Source organism: Chelonia mydas, chromosome 15, assembly GCF_015237465.2.
Source record: "Chelonia mydas isolate rCheMyd1 chromosome 15, rCheMyd1.pri.v2, whole genome shotgun sequence".
Taxonomy (NCBI): domain Eukaryota; kingdom Metazoa; phylum Chordata; order Testudines; family Cheloniidae; genus Chelonia; species Chelonia mydas.
Genome location: NC_057856.1, coordinates 1,930,020 through 1,946,816, shown reverse-complemented (window position 1 = coordinate 1,946,816; position 16,797 = coordinate 1,930,020). Strand labels below are relative to the sequence as shown.

General features: G+C 53.0%; 1 protein-coding gene across 7 annotated transcripts in view; it reads right to left on the bottom strand.

Moving 5' to 3' along the window:
* The window catches only part of LOC114022142, a 95,378-nt gene that overhangs the window by 47,011 nt on the left and 31,570 nt on the right, over positions 1 to 16,797 (bottom strand). For 4 of the 7 annotated variants that reach the window (XM_043529902.1, XM_043529900.1, XM_043529899.1 and 1 more), the window contains exons 2-3: positions 11,537 to 11,735; positions 3,006 to 3,099 (exon numbers count right to left, since the gene is read on the bottom strand). In XM_043529902.1, the coding sequence (XP_043385837.1) occupies positions 3,006 to 3,099; positions 11,537 to 11,735 (293 nt within the window). The remainder of the gene's footprint in view (positions 1 to 3,005; positions 3,100 to 11,536; positions 11,736 to 16,797) is intronic. The other 3 variants (XM_037879081.2, XM_043529901.1, XM_043529898.1) reach the window with 1 other exon arrangement.

The following is a 16,797-nucleotide window of genomic DNA, read 5'->3' as shown; positions in this document are numbered from 1 at the left end:
GTTTGTATTTGATTATGTTTAGTTTCTGCTCTGCGGAGAATATAGCCTTCTACCTGCTATTGTTTATAATTACTCTGTGCGCTGCCTACACAGTGCTTTAGTCTGTGTGGAACCTCTCTTTAACATGCCATGATATAGACTCCATTTGTATTTCAGCACTAGTCACTTAAACACACGCTGTGGGCTGGGCCTTGTTCTGTCTGCTGGAGCCCGAAATCCGGATGTTTTTGTGTGAAGCAGCAGTGTAGCAGTGTGGGGAACTGGGAGGAGGACTGAGTGTATCACACCAGGAGTCCTGAAGCACAGATCTGTGACTGGGCATCCTCCAGGGTTGCAAACACAAACAAGCAAGCAAAACCCCTGAAATCCAGAATTACAATATAAAGAACAAGAAAAGTTCTGAAACACAAGAGAGCAAGTGAGAAAGTTTGATGTGCGACATCCAAACCGGGAATCCTGGGATTCTGCAATCCAAGAGAGCAGAGAGAAAAAAACATTTGGTGAGTATGAGAAGAAGCTCAGAAGAAGATCAGTATGCAAAATATAAGCCAGGAATCCTGGGAATTTGTAACCCATAGAGAGCCATGTAAGAAGTCCTGAGGCCCCTGAGCTCCAGGGGAAAGAGTGCTCCTGAATTCCCAACCCCCCATCCCTCTGGGCACTACTGCAATAGTGCTAATAAGGAGCTCTGAGAGCCTGAACCCCAACATGGAGCAAGTGCTCTGGATAGCAGGAGACTGCTGAAGGCGGGAAAGAAGCTAAACCTGGCACCCTGAATCCCTGTTGGTGGTTGGGGTGAGAGAGAGCAGCATGAGACATCGCAGGGACCCTGGGGAGGTGAGGGAGACTTCTGGGTGAGCAGCCCCAGTCACCCCAAACCCGGGGAAAGGAAGCTGCACTTGTGAACCCCCAGTGTAGGGAGACCAGGGGCACTCCAGGAGGGGACTCCAAACATCACAGACATTCCAGCAACATTAAAAATAACACCAGTATTTTCTATTAAAAGCTCTCCCTACCCTGCCCCTGCCCCCCCCCTTTGCCCCAATGCAGCTGTGAGCTACCAGCCACCGGCTTGCTCACATGCAAGATGTGCTACGTAATTGCTGCATTGATTGGAATGAGCTCACTGGCTGACAGCAGGTGATGGAAAGCTGCTGATGGCTTCTGGCAGAGCCACCAGTGCTGCAGTGGTTCTGGGACTGCAGCAGGGCACTAGCTGCCTCAAACCAGGCATGAGTTTCTTTGGGGGTGGGATGGAGAAGCAGCAAACTCCTTGGGCCTTTGGAGCAGATGCCCAAGTGGGACCAGACCCCATAAGGTAAGGATGCCTGAGTTGGCTTTAAACCAAACCAGCAGCCAATAGAATTCTTGGGAACCCGGAGCACCACCCCTCCTCCGAGGGCTCCTTTTCAGAGCCATCAAAGCCAGCCAAGCTGCCAGATTTATGGCCTCAATTTCGCTGTGGAAGAGAAAGTGCACTCCCAATGCAACACCAGCCCCATGCCAAGTCCAGGCTGCCTCCACAGAAAGAACGGAGCTGGCTCCCAGCTGTGAGGGCTTTGACAAGGAGCCAGCTCAATGTTTCACAGGCTCTTCCACCCCTAGCCCATTTCTGTGGCCTTTCCTCTTCAGCTCCCAGCTAGGAGTTCAGCTTCTATATCAAGGTAATCTCCGTCTGGGGAGCCAGCTGGGGCATCTCTACAGTCAGAGTCTCTTTGCACCAGGCGATGGGCACAGGGTCCAGGGAGCAGGGTGGTGTCAGCAGGAAGATCTCCTGCCATTTGATCTGAGAAGCAGCGACTCTCTCTCCGGATCCCATCGCTGTCACTCCAACAGCCAGCTGGGGTAGGGTGGGAGTCACTGGGATGAGGAGCAACCATGCCATCCAGGATATTAGAGCCAGATTTTCAGAAGGTCTCAGCTCCCATTTGCTCTCAGGGGAGGGGGGAGGGAATTTGCCACTATTGAACATGCGGAAGGTTATTCTCCATTGTTCTATGGGAATGGGGCAAGATTTTGCCACTGTTCATCATGGGCTGGGGGGAAGGGGCTCCAGGGGGCTGAGCTGAAAATCTGACCCTTCCTTTAGGTGCTAAAATGGGAACAGAGTTCTCTGGGTAATCTGGCCGTTGGCTGTGGTCTCCGCAGGTTCCTAAAATCTGCCAGCCTGGGGCTGGGATCTCCACTCTCTCACTGATTTTAGAATCGTGTCACTCCCTTGACTTTTACGGAGCAATTCACACACGCCCTTAACAGTGCATCAGGGCCCAGAATTCTAAGCAAGATGCACTGGGCCAGGAACACAGCTGCTGCTTCGGCGGATCAGAGCCCTGCCTGGACTGCTGCTCCCAGGGAGGTAGGAGTCAGCTTGCAGGAGTCAGCTTGTGCCCTGAAGCAAGAGTAAACTTAGAACATAGGCTGGGCCAGAAATGGGAGACCCCTTTGGGAGGGGAAAACAACAGACCCTAGAGAGAAGCAGTAGGATCCTCAACACCATCTGATGAGGGTGTAATGAGGGACCCTCCCACAGCCGTAGAGAACAGACCTGCCCAGCAGCACAATGTCCAACAGCAGCCGAAGCAATTATCTGCTGTGGCAGTTCCTGAGCAGCTGGTGGGAATCATGCCATTTATAGGCAGCTTGACAACAGATGGGGACAAAGCCCTTTCCACAGTTCCCATCGTCCTTCAGCTTCTACTCAGAGATCACCACAGTGATCTGAACAGATAGAAACTGATGAGTGTGATGTAGTGGCTAGAGCAGAGGACTGGGAGCCAGGACTCCTGGTTTGTATTCCTAGCTCTGCCACTGGTGGGCAGCATTACCTCGGCCAGAGCAACTCAGCTCCCTCTACCTCTTTCTCTGTCAGTGAACAGGTGGCCGTGATATATACAGCTCACTCCTGCCTGCACCTCTGCTCCACTCCTCCTGCACCCCACTTCCTTCCGCACAAGCCTCCCTCTCAACCTGTCCCTTATACCCTTCTCCTGCTCTCCTCGTCTTACCCGGACAGAAGAGAGGTGGGAGTGGATCTAGGAGGAGGGAAGAGTTGGTGTGAGCTGAGCATCCCTGAGGGAGGAACCCCAGGAGCAGCCAATCCTGCAAGGAAAGTTTGAGCTTCTCGCTATGATAACAGTTTGGTGATTTCTTTGTTCATAAAGCCAAGCCCCAGGAAGGGGCGAATTTGGACTCTGCAGAGAGTGTGGGCTGTGTTGGCAGAGCAGACGGAGACGCTTCACAGTACTGTCCTCCTCCACATGGTTAGAACTGTCCTCGGTCAGCAGTTACTCTGGACCACGTGTTCTGTACATTGATGCTTGATGGCAATGAAGCGGTTGCAGAGGACCTTGACCAAAGGAGCTGTTTATCCAGGACTCCTGGTGTCACACTCACTCCAATAAAGATGAATTAAATCATCTCCCTCTCTCTCTTTTTGTGTGTGTGTCAAGAGAGAAGGACAAATATGCTAAAAATAAACAGTGATCCGCTTTCCCAAAGCTCCCGAATCAGCAGCTGATCAATCACAAGAGCATCACCTACGAAGGACACTTTCCAAGGGGTTGGTTTCTCTGTAATGGATGCCTGCAAAGTCATGTCAGGCCCAATGTGTATCTCATTAACAGCCCAAGCTCTCCACCCCAGTTACACAGCTACACAGAGCCTACAATGGCCAGCGTGCTACCCTTTGAAGGAAATCGCTGCATTCGTAGGGCCACAGGGCTGTGACATAGACCTTTCAAAAGACTCCAGCACTGCACTCCAGTTATTCCCTCTGCTGCAGGAGCCCCTCTGAGTCACTGCTCTTGGTCACAAGCTAGGACAGCCTTCAGGCTGCTCTAGTCTGTGCTGGGGGCCAGCGATGGACAGGGAAGAGGCAAAGATAGCAGGAAGCCCTCAGCTCTATAGCAGGAATGAATTGGGCTTCTGGTGACCTAAACTCTTGGCTTTCCAGGGAGAATGGCACAAAAAAGTCCCAGTTAAATAGCAAAATATATACTCTCTAAACCATCCTCAGCTGGCTGTTCTGTAGCATGAGCAATTAGCAAGTACTGTATACAGGGCAGTGGAGGATTGGTACAGAGATGAGGGTGGTACAAAGGTGGTATTGGTACTCACTCGGGATGGCCTGGGTTACTTATTCTTGGATTCACTCCCCAGGAGTGGATCAGCCATCTCAAATTCATGCTGATGATACCTTCCTACTCCACTTCACCATCATGTATTCCCTATGTGCTGGTACTCGTGTGTTAAAAAATATATACTTAGCATCCCAGCATTGAAATGCAGCAGCTGTTTAAGCAGATGATGCTCTAGATCAGGGGTTCTCACCCCCTTCTGACAACAAAAAAATACTTCACGACTCCAGGAGGGGGGACTGAAGCCTGAGCCCGCCCAAGCTCCACTACCCTAGGTGGGGCAGTCAAAGCCCGAGCCCCACCGCTCCGAGCAGGGGGGCCAAAGCTGAAGCTCAAGGGCTTGAGCCCCAGGCCAGGGGCCTGCAACTTGAGTCCTGCCGCCCAGGGCTGAAGCCCTCGGGCTTTGGCTTTGGCCCTGAGTAGTGGGGCTTGGGCTTCATTCCTGGGCCCCAGCAAGTCTAAGCCAGCCCTGGTGACCCCACAGATTTCTTCTCTGCTGTGTCCTTCCTGATGTGGGCAGTGTGCCTGTGTGAGTGCAGGCGGGCGGGTTGGGGGTTGCCTTGCTTGCTTAAACCTGCTGCTCTTTAAACAGCAAATCTATTTATAAAAGCTAATCAAAGGGTCATGTGACTGGCTAGCAACTGCTTTGTAATGGGATTAGGGCGTGGCCACAGAGCCATGTTGACAAAATCTTTCCTTACAAAATAGTGGGCCACGTACAGTACAATACAATAATTCGATCCAGTGGAAGCAAAAAAGAATCTGCACCTGATCTCATGCATGCAGGTTTACGTTAGGAGTCCCTCAGTCAAAGATGGTGGGGCAGATTCTGGTCTCCAGCACTGCTGGCACCAAGCCACTAGAAAACTGGCGTTATCGGCTACCTGGGAACTCCCCTTTAGTGAGGCGACTCTCTGGGAGGCCAGTGCAGCGACACTACACCCATCCCCAGAGTGCAGGGCTGTAGCCAAATGAAATGGGGCATGATTGCAGTGCCTCTGTGTTTCAAGCTATTGTCAGCTGCCTTGGGGCCATATGTAGCCAGGTGTAAAATCAAGCAGTCATCAAACGGCTCTAAATTATGCTGGGGACTGAAGCAGTCTCCAGCCAGCTGCAGAACCTAGGGGCCCACAGGTGGCAAACATTTGTCCCTCCCCTCTGTGCAGCTCAGAATGTGGATCCAATGGAGTCAAACCAGTCTAAAGTGTTGTCCTTTTTTGCTGAAAAAAGGCAGCTTCTTTCACATTTACAGCAGAAGAGCAGGAACAAAAACAACATCCTGGCTGATCAGTGTTAACGGCCAGCAGACCTCACATGAAGCACCGCCTCTGTCCCCAGCCAAGACTATGGCCATGTCTACACTACAAAGTTAAGTCAATTTCATGTAAGTTGACACTGAGCCTCCGATTTAAGCAAGTCAATCTTGCATGTCCACACTATGTTCATTGGCTCAGGGGTGCAGGCTCCGAGCGGCGCTTACCTCAAGCAGCTCCCAGAAGCAGCAACATGCCCCTTCTCCAGCTCCTACGCTGAGGTACATCCAGGCAGCTCTGCATGCTGCCCCGTCCGCAGACACCGCCCCTGCAGCTCCCATTGGCTGCAGTTCCTGGCCAATGGGAGCTGCAGGGGCAGCGTGCAGAGCAGAGGGTCCTGGCTGCCCCAATGCGTAGGAACCAGATGGGGCGGGGGGGCATGCTGCTGCTTCCAGGAGACGGCCCCGGACCCTGCTCCCCAGCAGGAGCTCGAGGGCCAGATTAAAATGGCTGGCGGGCCGGGTCCAGCCTGTGGGCTGATGTTTGCCCACCCCTGCTATAGCACAATAAGCATGGCCCCACTCAGCTGTACACTGTTGTTGTGAGCATTACAAACTCCTTGCGCCTTATCCTGCGGTATTTAAACAGCCAATACAGGAGCCGCCGCACAGAACAATGTAATGCCATGCAAACAGCTCTGCTGGAAGACAGAGCTGAGCAATTCGCAGTTGCTGGCAACAGTCACGCATCACCTTGGAGTGACTGCTTCTGGGCCTGGAAAACCAGCACTGACTGATGGGACAGCATAATTATGCAGCTATGGGATGACGAGCAGTGGCTGCAGAACTTTCGCATGTGCAAGGCCACTTTCCAGGAACTGCAAAAAGCTTTCCCCAGCCCTGAAGCGCAGAAATACTAAAATGAGAGCTGCTCTGACAGTGGAGAAGCTAGTGGCGATAGCTCTGTGGAAGCTTGCAATGCCAGACTGCTTCCGGTCAGTGGGGCATCAATTTGGAAAGGAAAGAGAAAAGGAGTACTAGTGGCACCTTAGAGACTAACCAATTTATCTGAGCATAAGCTGTAGCTCACGAAAGCTCATGCTCAAATAAATTGGTTAGTCTCTAAGGTGCCACAAGTACTCCTTTTCTTTTTGCGAATACAGACTAACACGGCTGCTACTCTGAAATTTGGAGTGAGTAAATCTACCGTAGGATCTGTTGTGATCCAAGTTTGCAGGGCTATCAACAGACTTTTGCTAAGAAGGGTATTGACTCTGAGCAACATGCAGGACATAGTGGATGGTTTTTCCGTGATGGACGATAGAACGCATATCCCTATCTTGGAACCAGACCACCTTGCCAAAGAGTACATAAACTGAAAGGGGTACTTCTCAATAGCGTTGCAAGCACTGGTGGATCACAGGGTCCGTTTCACCGACATCAACTTGGGATGGTCGGGAAAGATGCATGACATATGTATCTTCAGAAACACCGATCTGTTCAGAAAGCTGCAAGCAGGGACTTTCTTTCCAGACTGCAAAATAACCATTGATGATGTTGAAATGCCAATAGTAATCCAGCCTACCCCTTGCTCCCATGGCTCATGAAACCATATACAGGCAGCCTGGACAGCAGTATGGACAGGTTTCCCCCATAGGCTGAGCAAGTGCAGAATGATGGTGGAATGTGTCTTTGGACATTTAAAAGGTCGCTGGCATTGTTTGCTTACTAGGTTAGACCTCAGTGAAAGCAATATCCCCTTTGTTGTTGCTGCCTGCTGTGTGCTCCATAATATCTGTGAAACAAAGGGAGAAAAGTTTTCGCCACGGTAGGGGGTTGAGGCAGATGGCCTGGCAGCCAATTTTGAGCAACCAGACACCAGCCCAATAAGAGGAGCACACTGAGGTGCTCTGCATCTCCGTGAGGCTTTGAAAACCAGTTTCAACACTTACCTGTGTTGTTCCTTATCAAACTCTCCCCTCCATTGCATTTTCTCCCCCGTAAACTCCACCTCCACCAACCACCATGTGTTGAATGAATAAAGAGTCTTTTCTCCTCAACCCATTAAGTTTTATTATGCTCATAAACACACAGACACAGCGAAGAAAAGTAAGATAACCTGGGGCAAAAGGGCTGATAATGCTGTGGGGGGACAAACAAGGAAAGCTTGCTTACAATCAGCCAAAGGTGTGGGAATGGGTACCTTCTGGTCCCTGTACCCTCTCCTGGTGTTGAGTGCAGGGATACGGAACTTCCCCCCGCCGCCTCATAGGACGTTTGGGGAGGAGGATGGGGAACTGGGCGAGGATGGCAGCAGGCTCAGCAGAGGCTGCAGAGGGACTCTAACATCCAGCTGCCATTCTTGAACCTCAACCAGACACCTCAACATGTCTGACTGCTCCTTCATAATCTGCAGCATCTCTCCCTGTGTGGCCCGCTCTTGTTCCCTGCATGCTCTCCTGTCCTCCCTGTCCATGTTCAGGTTCTCAGAGACTGCAATCCTCCATGCTCTGAGCTCCGTCTTGTCACTCTCGGAGGCACGCATTAACTCATTGAGCATGTCCTCCTGACCCTTCTTTTTCTGCCTTCTAATCTGGGAAAGTCTGTCCTGGTGTGGAGGATGCGCTGACGGACAAGTTTTCAGCTGCAAGGAATGCAAAGCACAAGGGGAGCATTGACAGTGCATACATTGTTTCTGGTGCAAGGTTAATTTTTTTAATTAAAAAAACCACCCCTCAATGCACTTCACTGCAAGCCACAATGTAATCACAACTGCTGGCTATGGCAAGAGTCGGTTTGCTGCTCCAGCCATGGTGAGTAAGGCCACAAGGCATGGGCAAGAGGTCTTGTACTGCTGCTTTTGGGAAGACATCCTTGGGATCCCAGGTGAGAAAAACCCCCTTTGCCGTAGCGACCTGGATGGTGCTTGAGGACAAGCACCAGTGTAAAGCTCCCAAATAGTTTGTTTTTTGCAAAAGCAGCACCGGGTAGGCGGGAAGGGAGACAAACAGGAAGCCGTCATCCCCCTTTTTTTTCAGTGCTGCTTGCAATACATGGTGATCCCTTCCAACCACAATCATGGCACGTTTTGGAAAGTGTGGTTGTGTGACCAAGATTTCACCAAACAGGGGGCAGATAACTTGTTGCATTGTTTGCAGTTTAAGGGCTAGCATTGAAAAATTCCATTTCCCCAAGGTGACCTTATGCGATATCACTCTCCTGAAGGTAACAGAGGTGGCAAGGGAGCAGATGCAGCAGGTGTCTGGGTACAGACCTGGTCCTTATGCTGCAATGCTGTGTGCTCACAATGATGCCAGCAGAGTTAATACTGGAGTGGCACAGGAAAGTGTCCTACCATGGATTGCAGAGAACCTCCATTAAAGCTTCCTAAAGATCTCCCTGGAGGATTCACGGGCCAGCCCTGTGCATATAAACAGTCTTTTTCGGAGAGCACCCTCTGCATAGCTGGAGTGGCCACCAAGACCCACTACACCTACTTGTTTGTTCAGATTCAACATTAAAAATGATAGCATGTAACCCCGACAGTTTGATTTGAAATGTGGACTCACGAGAGGTGCCTTCCCCGGCATCACGCTCTGCTACCAACTGGTTCTGTGAAGGGATGGGCTCCAGGGTTAAGAAAAGTTCTTGACTGTTGGGGAGAATTGATCCTCCTCTTGCCAATCTCACATTCTCCTCTTCCTCGTCAACACTGTCCCCCTTGTTGTTGCTGGAGGTCGCCCGGGGCTCCTGGGAGCTATCCACGGAGTGTTTTGGGGCAGTGGTGGGGTCGCCGCCGAGAATCGCATGTGGCCCTCGTAGAAGTGGCATGTCTGTGGGGCAGAACCAGAACGACTGTTCACCTCCCTTGTCTTCTGGTACGCTTGCCAAAGCGCCTTTATTTTCACGCGGCGCTGCTGCGTGTCCCTGCTGTCGCCCTTCTCCCACATGCCCCGCGCAATCTTGGCCTAGATGTCAGCATTTCTTCTGCTGGATCGGAGCTCCGCCTGCACAGACTTTTCTCCCCACATAGCAATGAGATCCATCACCTCCAGTGTACTCTATGCTGGACCAGGTTTGTGGCCTTGAGTCTCCATGATCAGCTGTGCTGGCAAACTCTCCATGTTGATCAAACAGAAAATGAAAATGCAAAAGTTCCCCAGGCTTTAACAGAGGAGCGGCTGTTTCCTGTGTACCTGGCTGACATGCAGTGGCGTTGAACGTGCTCTCCAGAGCAGTCACAACAGAGTACTGTGGGACACCTCCTGAAGGCCAATTCATTCGAATTACACAGCACAGTGTCTACACTATCCCCATGTTGACCCGTGGATGTCAAATCAAGCGCTACACCTCTCGCGGAGGTGGAGTACAGAAGTCGACGTTACAGACCACTTAGGTTGGCGGAAGGGACTCGGTAGTGTAGACACAGACATTCTTAGATCAACTTAATGCAGCTTATGTCGACCTAAGTTTGTAGTGCAGACCAGGCCTATAAGATGCTGCTCTTTTCTGCTTGAGCCCATTCCTCGGAGATGGAAGATATGCAGCCTTTCACAGACCCGACCACACGTGTATGCACGTAAGTGCATTCAGTATTTGAACCCAACTTTTACACACCTTTCACTTGCATGCGACTTTCACTATGGGCAGCTTGCTTAAAGGGACTCTGTCAAATCTGTCTCCGTAGTTTTTAATACACACACGTGCGCACACACTTTCCATTGTTTGTAAAGCCTCCTGAGAAACTGTAAAATCAAAGGTTTTCCTCAGTCCTTTTTCCATTTAGCAAACATCATCCTCTCATTTTAGTTCCAAAGCTGAGACCTGAATCTGGAGCATATTTCCCTTCAGGTTGGAGCATTTTTAAGGGAGTCTGCAGTAATTCTACCTCCAGGCCATTGATGCATGGCTACTCTTAGGGGAAAACTAGGTGGTGCAGGTAATGCTGTTGCTGAGTCAGTAGGTGGCGCTCTTCCCCCTGCAGGAACACTGTCCCAGCCTGGTGTTTGGAAGAGCAAGGCTGCTGGAAGGCAACAGAGCTATTTACTGACTCCCCCAGTCCATCTCCCTGACAGTGCAGGTGAGAGGTACAGCCACACGCCTTCCCCGTTAGTGGTCAGTAAAAATCCCCAGGCACCCTTTGCAAGGTCCTGGGCGTGAGCCCAAGTGTCCTGACCGGATTCTAACCTAGATAATTATATTCTGCCTCTCTAAAATTCACCCTGCAGTTTCAAATGAATCCGGGGCTCTCCTTCACTTCCTGTCCCAAGCTGTTGCATACTGTGCACTTTGACAAATGAGCGCCAGCTGTGGCAGTGGTTTCTGTGACACAGGCACCTGTCCACTGACCCACTAGCTAATTTCTCATGGGCCACTGAACAGGCATCAGATAGTACCAACCTTTCAGTCTCCGCTGCCCTCAGGGGTGAAAGTAACTCTGGATACTTACGGGTAAGGGGCTGGGGCCGGCTCCAGCCCCCGGAAGGGGCGGGGCCTTGGGCGGAAGGGATGGGGCTGGGTGTCAGCATCCCCCAGCCAGCCCTTCCAGGCCACCTGGCCCGCACCGCCCGGGGCTCCAGTGGCGATTTAAAGGGCCCGGGGCAGCGGCTCCCTTCGCACCCCCCGACCCGTTGGCGGCCGAGGGGGGGCAAAAGGGGCAGGGACGTTAAAGCGCTGCAGGGTCCTTTGCTGCAGCAGCTGTAACATTGCTGCGCCCCCCCATCGGAGGCCCTCCCAGCAGGGCCACTGACGGGGCGTGGGGCACAGCAACGTTACAGCGCTGCCACGCAAAGGACCCTGCAGCGCTTTAACGTGGGCTGCGCACGGGCCGGTGCGGGTTCTTACCAGTACACGGTCCTGGCCCGTACCGGCCCACTTTCACCCCGGCCTGCCCCGAACGTGGGCTGCATCCAAACTGGCAACCTAGGTTTTATATCTCATTATCATTAGCCACTACCTGAGTGTATGCATCCACTGCTGGGGAATCAGCCTGTTCCCCACCATACACAGAGCTATGGGAAGTCTAGGGATATCTGTTGTGAGTTAAGGATCATTGTGGGCTGCAATTTCTGCAGAGAGTACAGGAGCATCTGGAGAAGTTCCAAACCAACCAGACCAGCTGTCCAATCATTTCAAAGTGGCATCTTACCTGCAAAGTCAAGCCCCTTGTCCACGTGTTTGACCCGGTAGTGAGCCTGGAGAATGAACGGGTCCTGATAAGCCTCCGAAATGCTGCAGAATGGACAGTGGGTGTGCCTCCCTTTGACACTGGCAGCGCACTGGTCATCTTGGCACAGGACTGGGCTGTAGCTGTGTTCTGTTCCCTTGATGCGTACGGAAGGATGAGCCTGGAAAGACAAGAAGACATGGCATCATTACAATAACACTGCGCCGGCAGAGTGAAATTAAGAACCATCCTAGGGGGGCATGGAGAGAGAGACTTCACAACTACTACGGCTCCAGATTCTCCTAGCAGAATCACATAGGCGCATTGGCAGCACAAGGACGCATACCATCCCAGACTCAGTCTCAGCCAGCGGGAGGTGCTGAAGGGATGCTGTAGGAGCACTGAATGTGGGAGAACAGTTCCAGCTTGTCCCAGCAGGAGGTGCTATGGGAGCTCCCAGCTAAACCAGTCCTAGCCTTGTCCTAGGTCTACTATTAAACAGAAGCAATGAGTTCAGCAGTCTTGTTTGTGCAGGAGAGGTAGAGTGCAGTGCGAGAGCACCTCCCCTTTGAAACAGAAGCAATCCAGAAACCAAAATGGCAAGCCAAGCCCTGGCATGGTTTATTAAGTGGTTAATAAATCTTTGAGGTCACCTCCTGTCGAGAGCTATCCAGACACTAATGCTATTAAAAGAGATACAGTGTTGCATCCCTAATGAGAGGCAGGAGACGGAAGAGGGCCCTAGAATCATTAGACTGCAAGATATTGGAGACTGCAGCTGAGGAAAATGCTGCATGAGGCTCTTTGTTTCATTTCATAACTTCCGCGCCCCCCCCCAACACACACACACACACCTTGGCAGAAAACTCTTTTGCTGCAAATCTGTTTTTCCCTGAGTCTAGGATTGCAGTGAAAAAAAACCCCTCAGCCAGCATCTTCCAGGGAAGGCATGAGGCAGAGTTAGAGCGAAACTGCAGTGCTGCAATGCCTGTCCCCTCCTCTGGATACCCAGAGAGGCTGCTCAGAGCTGTGTGCCCACAAATCCAGGGCATTACTCCTAGGCAGCTCCGCACAGGCCAGATGCCCCCTGCCCCAGCACAATCAGCCCTAAAGGGTCACAGCAGGCTTGTTGTGTGGAGGGCCAGGCCCTTGGTCCCTCTGAAATAATGGGTCAAATAAGCAACTTAGAGAATTTAAAGCTAGTACATCCCTACATCTCAAAGTTGCACCTTATTGGTCCAGGATATCCTTGGCATGGGGAATCCTGAGCATCCTGCCCCTTTACTTCTCCAAATCTCAAAGGGTTCCTGTAGCATGGCACCCCTCTCTCCTGCCAGACAGCACTGAATACAGTTCCTTGGCACCGTTTTGGCAACAGCAAGAGGATATGGGGACACATTGCATCAACAGATGCCTCCACAGCATGCCACCAGCCCAGTCTGCAAGATACAGGTTCCAGGGTTTAGCAACAAAATGCTGGTGGGGAGGGAATCCTTTCCCCTTTAAAGCTGGAGCGAGAACAGGGACAGCTCAAGTTGTAGAGTCCCATGTGAAATGTATCAGTTTGTTTGTATGAGGGAACCAATACAGTGTTGTAACAAGACTTTGGCCTTCTATAGTACCGTCCATCCAAGAGTCCCAAAGAGCTTTAGAAACATCAATGAATTGTGCCTCCCAGCACCCAATGTTGTTATTGGCAGATGGGAAAACCAAGCAGAGAGAGGTGAAGCGACTTGCTCAAGGTCACATGGCAAGTCAGTGTCGGAGCCGAGAACAGAAGCCAGGAGTCCTGACTTCCAACCCATTGCTCTAGCAAGTGGACAATAATCCTCTCCAATCTATACCATCTTTAACAGCTGTGCAACAGTCTGTATCCTGTGACAGGGTCAGGCCAGATGGCTATAGGAGAGTAATTTTTTTTTTTGAAGCAAAAAAGGTGGGTTTTTTTATTTGCATAACACACTTAGAAAACAAAACAACAGCATATGCAATGTGTAACACAGCAACCAATCACAATTGTTTTCTCATTAGCTTCAGGGGAGGGAAGTGTTCAAGCTTGCCTGGGCCCAGAGCGGGGTCTTCCTTGACTCTCGTGGTCTTCCACCCTTCCGAGTTACCTGGTGGTACAGAGCGAGGGGGCTTCATCGACTCTCAAGGTCTGCCACCCCCTTGAGTTACCTGGCGCCACGCCCAAGTGTCACCAACAATTCCCTCCTCTGAAAGCACCCAACAAAAGGGGCAGGCTGTAGGGTGGACAACCTGGGGGGGGGAGGGGGCACGTGCACCCACGTGTGAAAGGACCCCTCTAAGGTGGTGTTGTCTGCAGCAGCAATGGCTGGGGCTGGGGTCCCTTTCTCTTTCCCCCAATCAAAGGGTCAAAACAAAGGGAGCCAGACGGGGACACCGAGCAGAGAGCCTCGGACACCGCCCACCACTCCTCAAAAGCATCAAGGGAGTCGGTGGACGCCGCCCAGAGGAACTGCGCCCGGATACGTGAACAGACGGAGGATCGGAAAATGGCCCCACAGTCAGAGGAAACTCCGTCGGCCAACCTCCTCTCTCTGGTTTTATAGATGGCTGTTTTAGTCAGGGCCAGGAGGAGGTTAACTAGGAGATCCCGCGACTTTGTGAGGCCACGGATGGGGAGTGCATAAATAAGAAGGTGAGGGGAAATATGCAACCAAAAACGTAATAAAAGATTTGTGAGGAGCCGGAATAGGGGCTGCAGCCTGGCGCACTCCAATTATACGTGCGCCAGGGTTTCCCTCACACCGCAAAAGGGATAAGTATCTGGGATGGGGTTGAACCGTGCCAAGTACGTGCCCGTGCTCACAGCTCCGTGAAGGAGCCGCCAACTGATGTCCCCGATGGGCCTTGGAACCAAGGTGGAATATAGGCTGGCCCACCGGAGCTGCTCACCCTCCAAAGGTGGCAGAAGGTCTCGCCACTTTGTGTTGGGGCGGGACACTAGGGTGAGGGTGTGAAGGGTGTGGAGCACGAGCGTGTATACATGTTTCCTTGGCACGGTTTGGAAGCATACCGGCTCCAGTTCATGCAGCCGGCTCGCCGTAAAGGGGTGAGGGGGTCGATTGTGTCTACGGGGCAGGGATCCAATTAAAAGGTCCGGCGGGCCTGGGGTAGAGGGTGGGCGGGGCGTGCCCTCGAGCAGGACCCAACCGAGGTAAGCTCTAGCAGCGGGCGGCAAAGCGGCCTTTTCCTCCTGAATCACGCGCCGGGGGGTACAAGGTCTGGAGAGCCCCATGCGCCGAGCGAGCGTCAGGGGATCCAGCCAGTCTCCCCGGTCGTAGTCCAGGAGGTCTCCGTCTCTCGAGACTTCTGCCAGGATCAAGCTCTGGCGCACCGAGCGGGACTCCGCCACCTGCACACGGAGCTGGGGGTTGTGTAGCAGGGGCTGCGCAAGGAGATCTGCCCTCTCGGTGGCCGCCATGGACCTGGTCATTAAAAACTGTTCCCAGGTCCGGAGGAGGTCCTGGTAGAAGACCGGCAGCCCGGAGAGGTCTCGCGGAAGACCTCCCGGACAGAGATAAAAGAGCTGCCGGTCATATCGGAGCCCTCGGATGCGGCGCAGGATGGCGTGCACCAGTGTGCTCCACGCCGAACTGCCTGCACTATAAAGGAGCCTCTGCAGGGCCTGGAGGTGGAAGACGCAGACCTGAGTGTGCCCTGTCCTCCTTCCTTCAGGGGTAGATGAAGAACCCCTACAGGGGCCCAGTGCATTCCTGACCAAAAGAACCCCAGAATCGATGTCCGGAGGTTGGTCGGGAAACCCAGGGCCGGAACCAGGGTGTTGAGCCGGTACCAGAGCTTGGACAGGACTAGTTGATTAAGCACCAGGGCTCTCCCACGAAGGGAGAGACATCGGAGTAGTCCCGTCCATTTCCGGAGCCACTCTATCACCCTGCCCTCTAAATTTTCCCAGTTCTCCGGCAGAGAGCGATGCGTGGCAGAAAGGTAAACACCAAGGTAGAGCAGCGGACCCGCGCTCCACCAGAGCCTGTCACCAGTCTCCTACCGCCAGGCCAGAGCTCTTGACCCAGTTGACCCGGGCAGAGGAGGCTGCCAAATAGATGGCCTGGCAAGCCTCCACCAGTGCCAAGTCGCCCGAGTCCTGGACCACGAGGAGCACGTCATCAGCGTACGCTGACAGGACCAGCCGCAGCTCCGGCTCCCACAGCACCAACCCTGTCAACCTCCTGCAGAGGAGGCAGAGAAAGGGCTCGATCGCCAGAGCGTACAGCTGGCCCAAGAGGGGGCACCCCTGCCGCACTCCTCGCCCGAAGCTGACCGGTTCGGTCACGGTCCAGTTGAGCTTAACCAGACACTCTGCAGAGGCGTACAGCACCTGGAGAAAACCCACAAACTGGGGTCCGAAGCCAAATGCTCGCAGAGTGTTCAGGAGGTGCCCGTGGTCCACCCTATCGAACGCCTTCTCCTGATCTAGGGACAGGAGGGCGAATGACAGACCATCTCTACGCCCGAGTTCCAAAAGGTCCCGAACCAGAAATAGGTTATCAAAGATACTGCGGTCCGGGATGGTGTAGGTCTGGTCTGGGTGGATCACGTCCGCCAGCACAGACCCTAGCCACAGCGAGATTGCTTTCGCTCGATTTTGTAGTCCGTACTGAGGAGCGAGATGGGACGCCAATTTCGTAAATCGCGGCGGTCCCCCTTCTTCGGCAGTAAGGCAAGCACAGCTCACCTGCACGAAAGAGGGAGGACCCCGCTCTGCAGAGACTCGGCCCAGACTAGTTCTGGGCCGAGGACGTCCCAAAACTCGCGGTAGAACTCCACGGTCAGCCTGTCCATGCCTGGAGACTTATTAGTGGACATACGACAGAGGGCTTCCGAGAACTTGGCCAGAGTGAGGCAACTCTAGCCGGTCTCAGTCGCTCGCGCTAACCGTAGGGAGCTCCTCCCAGAGCACTCTGCAAGCGCCAGGGTCGGTCGGATCTGGGGAGAAAAGACTTGCGTAGAAGGCTCGGACCCTCCCGCACATCTCCACTGGTTCCGTGAGGGGGGTGCCGTCTTCTGCCAGGAGGCAGGTGACGTGATTCTTGGCCCCCCTCGTTTTCTCCAGGGCATAGAAGAAGCGGGAGCCGCAATCCATCTCCCGAAGGAGGCGGATGCGGGATGGAACAAAGGCGCCCCAGGCCCGATGGTCCTCGAGGGCCCGGAGCTCCTCCCGCTTCTCCCGGCACGCTCCGCAGAAGAGCAGGTCCTCG